The 11,410-nt window shown below is 39.8% G+C and overlaps 1 protein-coding gene across 1 annotated transcript in view; it reads left to right on the forward strand.

Moving 5' to 3' along the window:
- Window positions 1–11,410, forward strand: part of PEX7 (peroxisomal biogenesis factor 7) — a 59,862-nt gene that overhangs the window by 16,989 nt on the left and 31,463 nt on the right. The window contains exon 6 of the mRNA XM_060272716.1: window positions 11,168–11,274. Within this exon, the coding sequence (XP_060128699.1) occupies window positions 11,168–11,274 (107 nt within the window). The remainder of the gene's footprint in view (window positions 1–11,167; window positions 11,275–11,410) is intronic.

An 11,410-nucleotide genomic window follows, 5' to 3' on the forward strand; every position in this document is an offset into this window, starting at 1 on the left:
CTACAGTCTCCTGGTTTTTGTTATTCTTTGTGGTACAGAGGTCGACCCAGGCTAACAAACCAACTGTGACCATTATGGACCTTGTTTTGAAGAAGATGCCATACTATCACACAGGTCTTGAGAGAAAAATTCCCAGTGACATTTATTGCTGTGCAATAGCAAGAAAAGTTCCAAATAACGAACGATCATTTTACCTGCTTGTGTTTCCCATCAGTTTGACTGATTTCTGGGATTAATGGGCCAGACCAGAAAGCAGTGTAGTTGACTACATTGGGTACTGGAAAGGCACAAAATGTATTCTTCGTTCTCTGGGCTTTCCTTTTAAGAACTGTTCTAGGTCAGAACATTGGGACATCTGGCTAGTTCTGTATTTAGTTACGAGTGTTGACAGTGGATGGGATCCAAAGAGCCACTTACTCAGTATTGGCCTTACACTGTGACCTTCCCAGTTATACCTTGCTTGATCTGATTGGTTAAGATGAGTGCTTATAAATCATTTTACTAGGAGAAAATGTTAGTCTGTTTTTGTTTGGTTTTGCTGCTTTGGATTTGCAGAGCAGATGGATCTCAAGATACAATGGTTAAGAGTAATTTATCTGGATAGTTTTAAGAGATGTATGATGGGAAGCCACAAACGATGATTTGCCGCTTATGGATGTGATGTAGAAGCTATTTCGTTCTCTGGATTATCCTGTACTATGCAGGATTGGCTGCTGTCAAACACTTGGCTTTATTATTATTTTATTATTTAAATATTTATACCACCCTTCATCTAAAGATCACAGGGCGGTGATCTTATATTAAGGCAAGATATGAATTAGCTTTTTGCACATACACATAGCCCCTTCATTCCTTCGTGACATGAGCAATCAAGCGAGGAAGTCTCAAATTAACCATAGTTTCCCATTTTATCTGGACCAGGAAACCATGGTTACAAGCTTTTGATAAAACAGGAAACTATGGCTACTTTGAGATGGCCTGATTAATTAGGGTTATTTAGAGACTGCATTCATGAACAGGCAAAAGGCTTATTCATATATTGGCTTATTAAGTTGAGAGAGGATTGTCTGAACTGGATTTATATCTTTGGTTGTTTATTCCGCATAACCTTACATGCAATCAGTGCTGATTGTCCATCTTTCCCCCTGACATCCCTTTTTACCATGTTGGTTGATGTAGCACTTTGAGATGGCATTTTCAAGGAATGACATACAGCAGCCTTCCCCAGCCTAGTGACCTCCAGTTGATTTGGATTACAGCCCCAGTCAGCACAGGCAGTTGTTAGCCTCCTGATGCCTTGGACATCAGTTTGGGGAAAACCAACCTACAGCGATGACCAAGATCTTTCACAAACTGTGAACATATAAACAACTTTCTTAGCTTGTTGTACCAAAAATATCTACGTATATTGGCTTTGTGGATTTTGTATATTTTGCTCATTAGGTTAATTATGTCAAATGGGTTGGTTGGTGCTGCTTCTCATGACAGGTGGGTAGGTTTGATTGATTGTATGTAGTTTTGCTTCTTACATTGTTTCCAGCTCAGTAACATTGGAACTGTCTGCCATACCTATGAGATTTTTGTATGGGTTTACCGGTCAAGTCACTGCAAGAGATTAACTGCAGAAATCTGTTTCATTTTAAGTTGGCTTGAAATGTCACTTGAGAGGCGTTTGTGTTCAGCATCAAAATGGGTAGGGGGTCACCACTTACTTCTACACAAGCTGATAACCAAATGGTGTACATTCAACTATTGGCTTCGTTTAAATTTAAATCCATCCGGCCTATTGCCCCTAGTTACACGGGATGCACACAGAAGTCTGTGGTCCAAAGCGGTGCATCAAAAATTACTTACATGTGGCCTCCAAGCACAGCACTTACTTAAAATGGGTCTCCCCAGGGCAAAAACCCTTATTGACCAGCGCCTGAAGGACATCGAACTGCAGAATAATCTGGCCTCTATTAAGAAATTTAGTGCTTGGTACGCTTATCTGCCCCCCTCCCACTTTGACTCTCAGGCACCATATCTGTCTAACCTAACCATCCCAAAATTTAGGCGGGCCTTTACGCTGGCCAGACTAAATATGTTACCCTCAGCTGTTCTCAAAGGTAGATATCAAAAAATTCCAATCGAGATCCGGCTTTGCCCCTGTGGATCCGGCTACGTAGAGACTGTGTCACACGTTCTCTTGTCTTGCTCCCTATATAAAGATCTGAGGGATGAGACCATCACGCCGCTCCTATCTGCCATCCCGGGCCGCTCATGTGAAGCCAAATTGTTTTCACTCTTAGCCGACCAGAACAGTTCGATAACAGAGAAGGTTGCCAGATTTATTGAGAGAGCAATGAGACTGAGAGCCGCCATTTGAATGACAACAATGTAGTCACCCGGATTCCCCGCCTAGGATATTATTATTATTATTATTATTATTATTATTATTATTATTATTATTATTATACTTCAAATTATTATTATACGTCAAATTTCAAGGAATGAGATCATTAATCTATTTTTATTTATTATCCCCTGCTTATTTGGTTATTATTATCTTTCTCTTTGTCTTGACCATCCTTCTGAGGCTATATTCACAATCTTTCATTTTGGCTGGACTCTACACTTAACCGGCCCGGAACAATATACCAGAGAGAAGGTCGCCACCCATGGGACCCATGGGACAGAGGGATGTCGATTGAATGATAACCCAGCTTTTACCATGGGTTTTAATAGGTTTAATAGGTTTTATCGGTAACCATATTTGTAATGTATTTTTGTTGGTGTTTGTCCTTTTGATGCTATGGCCTGTCGGCTATGCAAATAAAGTTTGATTTGAATCCAAATGGTGCATGTGGTGGGTGCCCACAAACAGGAGCGCCCTGCCATTCACAGGTTTTCCCAACAGTAACTGCACATAGCTGGTCATATGAATGAACCTTGAGCCACTAGCCTGAAAATGAAACATCCTTTGAAGTTATCCAAGGCTGCTCTAAGTGACGAACTTTGCTTGCTACCACGATAACAAGGATACTAGTTCATGGAAGAGTTCAAAATGACTTTCTTTTCTTAGCTGTGATTCCTGCATTGCAAGGGGTCGACCTAGATGCCCTCTGGGTCCCTTCCAGCTCTACAATTCTGTGAAAAGAGTTAAATATAAAGGTAGCAAATAACTTACTGATAAATTAGATTTTTCTATCTGCTGTTCTCCAAAGCTCTAACTGCTGGTGTGTGTTGCACACACATCCCATCCTATGCACGTGAATGGAATTGAAGCCGCAAATGGTTGTTTTATGGGAAAAATGGCATTGACAGCTTCAGGCTTTTTATGGAATTCCTCCCATTAATGCAGCAGACACTTAATCAGATTGTCAGTATATAGATATATTACAGTATGTAAATCTAAACTCTAGTTCCTTGCTTGGGAGAAGGGGAGACTATCGTAGGAGAAAAGCAAACAGAAAAATCACTGTATTTATTGTCTAAGAAGTAGAAATAGAAAAAAGGGATTAAATATTTAAGGGTCTGAAGTTGTGCAAATTATACCCATGAGCACTTATTTGAACAAGAGTAGATTATTGGGGGTGGCCCTGCCTGAATGGCCTTTCAATTAATGTGTATTCAGCATTAAACACATTTTCCATTTGGAAAGGTGCAAAGCACCTTTGCAGAGCAGTTAATACTGTATTCAGTCAGCTGCACTCCTGTGGGAACTTACCCAGTTGCTTCAGCCCTTGTTTAGAGCCCGAGATCAAGATAGCAACCATGAGTTGTTAAATCGGTGTTGTCTATTCTATTCTATTCTACCCTGTCATGATGTCAGTACCAGTTTCTGGAGTGATAAAGCTGGGTGGGAGATCAGGTGGAAGAGGCTGCTCTGGCTCATGGGCCTGATAAATGTCTGGCTGACAACAAAAGGCTAGTCATGTGGGAAATGTGATTAAAGAAATGACATAAATAACAGAACCGCCTGGTGCTTAAAAGGGTTTAATGAGTCATTGTGCCATTTGCCCAGAAGGTCCCTTCTTCCTACCTGGAAAACAAAACTGAGTACATACCACGTAAAAAAGGCCCAAATGTGTCTGATACTCACATTTGGCACTCCTGAGTTATCTTTTGCCATTCACACTTCAGGGCTAGAGGTTGTGATCCATGCTTCCATTTTATCATGAAAAACATCATTTTTATTTTCAGATACTGTCTATGGCAGACTTGTAAAGCCACAAAAGTGATAAGCCTGCAAATATTTTTACTACCTCCTCCAGGACCAGCTTGGAAATACAGGCTTGCTAGCCTCTTAATAGGCTAGTAAGCAAAATTGCTTTTAATGATACAGCCTGGTGAAGTTGTGGGCAGATACTCGTGCCTGCTCTGTTTCCATGCTGGTTGTGGTCAATACCATGTAGGGTGCCGGAGGAGGGAGGGAGGGGGTGATCTGTCTTCCCTCTGCCTGCCAGCCTACACAGTTGCCTATGTAGAATTGCTGGTTGCCTGTGGCTACCAGGACATTGGTCATAAATTTGCCACTAAGAAGCTGCTTACAAATCAGATGCTTACTTGTAAGAGGAAAGCACTCTGACACTTATAAATGAGAGCTGCTTTGGCAGCGGGAAGAAATCTGTGAAGCTTGGCATAACAGCCAGCTATTATCTTAACTGCTAGGACTTCAGTTTTAATGTTGCATTCATTTAGAATTTTAATGTGGCTATTATATTTATTTATTATAGTAAATGCAAACTGGTTTTACTCCAGCATTTTCAAGCATCCAGAAAAGAAAACGTGGACATGCATCTTAATAGAATTTAGTCACACCGAAGTTTTCCATTCATCATAATTAAGCTTGGCTTCTTGTAGTAGGGCAATTTTCTAAAGGTTTTCCCCAGCTGCAGTGGACTTGTTTTTTTCCAGTTTGCACACCAAAGTATCAATACGCACAGAGAAGTTGCAAGCTACGTAGCTCTTGAATAAATTAAATTCCTATTTCTCATTCAGCTCAAACATTTTATGTTTAAGAGTTTGACAGCAGTGTTAATGACCATAGTGCATTATGGGAAAATAATTTACACATGAGGAATCTGGAGCTGCAGATAATATGAGACATTGGCAGTCTCCCACAAGCAACTTCAGAACATCAAATTGTTAGGAAAATGTTAACAGACTTCCTTGAACTTCTCTAAGAATGGTTTTGATGGGCTACTCGTGAGTCAGTTTTAGGATGAGCTGAATACTCGCACTAGGTTCAAAAGTGCTATGTTTTGAGTCCCTGTAGATCAGAAAATTGTTTTCTCTTTTTACGTAAGGGGACTTCCGAGGCTTAGAAGCTACAGATTTTTGAGTGTATCTAGTGGCCTGTTTCTGAGGCATGCAGAGCTGACGAAAACGCTTAAGTTGAGGCATGCTGGCTATTCTGCCAGCACAAAATGTGGCATTATTCCAGCATTGCAGGTGTGTTAGTCCAGGATTTTAGGCAGACACAGCAGCATGTTCATTTAGAATTGGCTGTTTGGGTTTCCATGTAAATCAGCATGCAGCATCCTTGTATATTAGAACTGATTGAAAAGTAGTGTAATTTCTGTGTTTTACTGCTATCAAAATTTGGGGGGGTTATTGGGTTATTCTTGTTTTTATTTTGATTATTATTTATTCTGTGTTTTTATATCGTGATTTTATCCTGTGAGCCACCACCCTGAGACCTGCGGGTATAGGGCGGTATACAGTTGTTGTTGTTGTTGTTGTTGTTGTTAACAACAATGATACTAATAGTCCAATGAGCTTTTGTTCGGCTTCATAATCAGCTGCACAGATAGCAAAGCACATTTACATCTTACTTACAACCACTTGTAAGATGGATGAGTTGGTAGGTGCAAATGCAACCCAATATAAATATGCAAAGTTGGATTTCTCATTACAACACAATGGTTTGGGATTTCATCATGTATTGGTACATGCTTGCACATTACATTAATTTAATGATTATCAATAATTACTTGGTATGTTTATATTTTGTTCTATAAGCTGTTGCTTAAAATAGTAAAGTTGCTTCAATTTTGCTTAGCCTATATATTTCTAGTATACATTGTTGTTATGGCAGATGCTTTAACAGCAGTGTTAGTAACTAACTGTCATGGAGACCGAGTCTGAACTAGTGTAGTGCATTATCTATGCCCATTAGATTTGGACCGGGGAGAGGCATTTTAATGTAAAGATGCTAAAATAAGAGAAACAATCTATTTCTCTGTTGAGTCTAGATTTGTTGCTGCCAGAAGTTGCTATTAGTATGCCTGGCACCATCATTGCCTGCATTTAGGTGCTAAGCTAAAATGTTTGTTTACTCAGGAGGGAAGTGGGGACTGTTCACTTGGAGGGAAGTGATTTGTGGGTGGTGAGGAGTTGGCCAGTTTTAGTGCTCGAATTCTAGCTGGGTGGCTGGGATTTGTCCTTTTACAAATATTCTTGGATTAGCAAGTTCAGGTATGGTGTTTTACAATTGATTTATATATGGTTTTAATTTCACTTTGGGACACCCGTTTGTGTATGAAAAGTGAGACTAAAGAAAAATAAACAAATAAATAAAGTTTAGAATAAATACGGGGACTTTGACAATAACTGATGTTACATTCTCGGTAATTTCTGAGCCTAGAAAGACTGGTTTCTCTGTTGTTCCTTGAGACCTGAAGCTGTTCAGTATCTCAGACTACCTTCTAGCTCCTGTAAAGCCACTTGGTAGCATAAAAACTAGTAGTAGCCTTTTGAGACTTTACTGTGGGGACCTTGTTTTGGCCACAGCAGATATGTGAAGCGTGAACAAGAGACATATATACTTAAAAACGTGTGTGTACCCACCTGGGAGACCTGATTTGTATGCTACTCTCTGAGAAGTATACATGGGTGCTGAGGGATATGCATCTGTAAACAAGTTTGCTACATAAAAGTGTGATGTCGCCTTTAGGAGAGATGTCGAACACACAACGGGCTATTTAACAATGGGTCAGAAATCCTTAAATTATTTATTGATTTATTAAATTTGTGTCCAAGCCTTAAAGGATGATGTACACAGTGTTGTTGTTGTTTTTTTTTAAAAAGAACAACCTAGTACTTTTTTTCAGACAAGTGACACCCATTATTAAAATACAAAAAAAATCCTATCTGCAGTATGGATGAAGACCTCTTGCCTTGGCACTAGTAGCCATTTTCAGCTGCCACATACTTCATGAGTTTGACGTTAGTCAGATCTATTATATGGTGAAATGAGGTGAATATTCCATTTTGGAATGCAGCATCCCAGATCATGCCACCTTAGTAGTAAATTCAATCTGCGGGCTGCTATAATTAGGCCTGAATAATTGAGCCTTTATTTATAACCTGTCATGAATATTATGCAATAAATTAGTTTCCCCCTTTCTGGCAGTTGTTTGCTACAGAAAGTAATGTGACACAGCGCTTTGTGTATAATTTTATTTATTTATTTGTCATCTAGTAAAATGTTACTTAAATGTTGACCATGAAAATATAATGGCTTTCACTAGCCAGAAACTCACAAATACAAAAACATATTTTATATACAGTGTGAAAGTGAATCTTGTGTATAAGAGGCACGCTCAGGAGCTTGCATGAAGAGCTGAGAATCTTTAATATGTTTTTGCTTGGTTATATTTTGATAGAAATATGAAGGTGAGAAATGAATGAAAAAAATGTAAATGAGAATGAATTTTATGTCAGGAGGAGGCGGTTCTACAGTCAAACCTCAGTTGTCGAATGTAGTCCATTCCGGAAGCCCATTAGGGTTCTGAAATGTTTGACAACAGAGGCGCGGCTTCCGATTGGTTGCAAGAGCTTCCTTCACTCAAGCGGAAGCCACTTTGGATGTTCAGCTTCCGAAAAACATTCGAAAACTGGAGCATTTATTTCCAGATTTTCGGCGTTCGGGAGCCGAAACGTTCAAAAACGGAGGCATCCCGGAGCCGAGGTTTGACTATACTAGATCCACTGGCGAAGGAAAGGGAGTGAGGGGAGAGCGCACTGCCCCTGGGAGTGCAATCCTGGTGGGGTGCCATTGTGGTTGACACCCCCCTGCCCCCAAGCAGACTCTTGCTGGCATGCCTTTTGTGTATATCTGCATGTTGTTGTTGTTTTAAAAAAAGTTTGACCTTTTAGTTTTACTGCCCAGCACTGATAGGAGAGGTGATCAGCTGGGTGCCTGCATCCACAGCCATTTTTTAAAATTTCCCACAGTGCCTCTGAGCCCAGCCCTCAACATAGAAACACAACAGCAGGACCAGAGGCATTGTGGAAAAATAAAGATGGTGGCAGCTACGGACACCCAGCTAAGCCATTTCTCTACCGGTAACCATGCTGGGCCATAAGTACTAGTGTTTTTTTAAACACTGCTTTCCATTGCTGTAACAATTGCTGGGGAAGTGCTGGGGCAGCCATGGTGGGGTGAGTCCACTAGGCCACTTTTCCCAAGGACACTTTAAACTTCTGCCAGTCCTAAGGGTGGGGGTTTCTGTGAGGAAAAACAAGTTCAAATCTTCATTCAGTATGCTAAACTAATTGCAGTTATTTGGATATAAGCCAATTAAAATAGCCTGCTGTGATCTTCTCGGGTTTTATTTTTCTGACTTTAAAAAACTGATTCTGATTCTTTGCCACCAGCAAGATTACATGCTACTGCTACATCCTATAGCCAATAGACATTTCTTGGCAGCAGGTACAGACTGCCAAATAAGGGTTGTTGTTTTTTAAAAAAACCACTATCCTTTTCAGTAAACTGTGATTAGTGACTCGGGAATACAGGATAAGCAGTGGCTCCCTCCAGACTGCTACCATTCATTCCCACACTTGGGAAAGAGAGGCTGCAAAGAACATCTGTGCCCTTAGGCTAGAATGCATAGCTGTCTGCACTTGTACGGACATGCATTTTGGTAAGTGGTGGGAAACCGTTGGACCAGAATTCACCCCATCTTCTACGAATTTGTTCCCACGTGGGCTTTGGGCTTATGCCTTATCCCAGTCTTCTGAGTCATCAATACCAGGAAACTTTATTTATTTAACAACCTTTAGTATATTATTACTTGAACATAATAGATTTGGGCACATGTGGAGTGAGGCAGTCTTTCATGTTAACTGGTCCCAAGCTCTTGAGGACTTTACATACATTAAGAGTATCAACTTGAATATGGCCCAGTAATCAATTGACAGCCAGTTTGTATCTCTGAGCGAGGGTATTTTATGCTTACAAGGTATTGTTCCTGTCAGTAATTGTACTGCAGCATTCTGCACTAACTACCAAATGCCAGGGGAGGTCTGTGTTCTGTTGTCTTCATCTGGCTTCACTGAAAGCCCATAGCATTATGATATACCAAAGAGCCACTCTGGCCCTACAATGCTAGAGAGAATAATCAGGGACAACCGCCTGTCTCATCTAGACTAGGGCTTTGACAGGATTGCAAAATGTTTAGTTTTTGCTTATGGTTGCTTGTTCTCCAGGTGTCCTTGTGTCACAAATATCCAAAAATACTCATACTCCTTCACTTCTGTACTACATCCAAGTGTTTGTGTTTGTGTGTGATATTAATCAGTTAAAGGCAGACTGTCAAGTGTTCTGGGCAGCAAAATGTGGGTTATCATCAAAAATAGTTGCCTTATGACAATTTCCCACCAAGTATAATGCTGACATAAAACAGATTTTCTTTTAATTTTATCTCATCTTGAATTGTTCCCGGTGGCCGAAACAACCTCCCACTTCCATCTGGCAGTCTCACTTCTTCAGACTTTTCTGAACCCTCATCTACAGAACTATTTCTGAGCTTTACTTTTTTTCTAATTTTTGCCATTGGCTAACCAGTCACTACTTTATCCTCTCATATATTTTCCCCCAATTTTAATTTTTAATCCTTGTTACTTTTTAAAATCAGGACTTATAGCATAGATATTGCACAGAGTCATGTCATCTATCATACTTTTAAACACTAAATGACATATTAATAGCCGCATTGTGGTGCAACAGGATCGGTGAACATGTTCAGTACCAATATTGGGAAATATTTGCATTGTAGCTGGGAAAGGGCTGTAGCTCACTGGAGGAGCATGCCCTTTGTATGCAAAATGTCCCAGATTCAATCCTTGGCATCTCCAGGTAAGTATGGGAGAGATCCTTGCCTGAAACCCAGGAGAACAGCTGCCAGGCTGTGTCAGCAATAGTGAGTTAGATGGACCAATGGTCTGAGTTGATACACAGCAGCTATTTGGGTTGTATCACTGAGATAAGATGAAAATACAAGGCAGAACAAATAGGTTTTGAAGCTGTAACAGGAGTTTTGAGCCATGGAGTCCAAAGTAGTAGGGGTACAGTTCTACAGATGAAGGCAGATCACCAGCCTGTTTTAATAAGCCCTTGACCATTCTTCACCACTTCATAACACTTATGCTTATCACTGGTTAGAAGTTTTAGTTGAATTGGGTCCATATTGTCATTTATGCTCTTTTAAGGTAAAACCATCCTTTGATACTGTTGCATCTAAACAGGCCTGTGTCCAGCTTCCTTTTTCCTTTTATTGAACAGGGAGCCGCTGTGTGTGTTATAGATTTGATTGGTTCTAGAGCTGGGCAGTGGGCAAGGATAAATGGTGCTGGGCAAGGAAATTTTATAAATATTTGTAGAGCAATTGGAGTAGCCTAATGTTTAAGAAAGTGGTTGATAATGGAGTTCTAACTGAATTTGGATTCTCTGCTATATGTTTTGATTTTGCAGTTGTGCATTTACTGTCTACTGTGAACCATTTTGAAGGTGTCTATTGGGCCAATAGTAGTTGGTATGGCTTTTATTTTTAAAAAAATTATAATTACGTAGCAGATTTTAAGAATGTTACGCAGGTTGATGATATTGACCAAATCATATATCCTTACAAACAAGAAACACATACCAAAACAAGGAATAAACACAAACAATGAGAAACGAAGCTGAATCTTGCATTGGTTGTTTTTTAAATGTAGAATTACTGCTGCTAATTCCATCTTGTAGCTTTCTTATTATTTTTTATTTTGCATGTGGTGTTTGATTTGTAAGCTTTCGCAGGTACAAGCTTAAAAGCTTCACCATTGTAATTATATGAAAAATTGAATGGATATGTATTGGAAACAGGAAAAGAATTACTTTTTAGTGCCTCTATTTCAGGTGACCAGACTTTAAGAATTTGGGATGCAAAATCACCAAGACCCCCAGTGATCATTCCTGCTCACCAGGCGGAGATTTTAAGTTGTGATTGGTGCAAGTATGATCAGGTATGATAGCTGGAAACCATATATTTCAAATTTTTGGGGAAACTTCTTTTTATTCAGTGGTCATGTTTCTGGCTTGGTAACATATAGACAGGTGTTCATTCAAGGAACTTGCTGAAGTTAAGCACTTTAGACAGAT

This window comes from Zootoca vivipara, chromosome 3 (assembly GCF_963506605.1).
Source record: "Zootoca vivipara chromosome 3, rZooViv1.1, whole genome shotgun sequence".
NCBI lineage: Eukaryota > Metazoa > Chordata > Lepidosauria > Squamata > Lacertidae > Zootoca > Zootoca vivipara.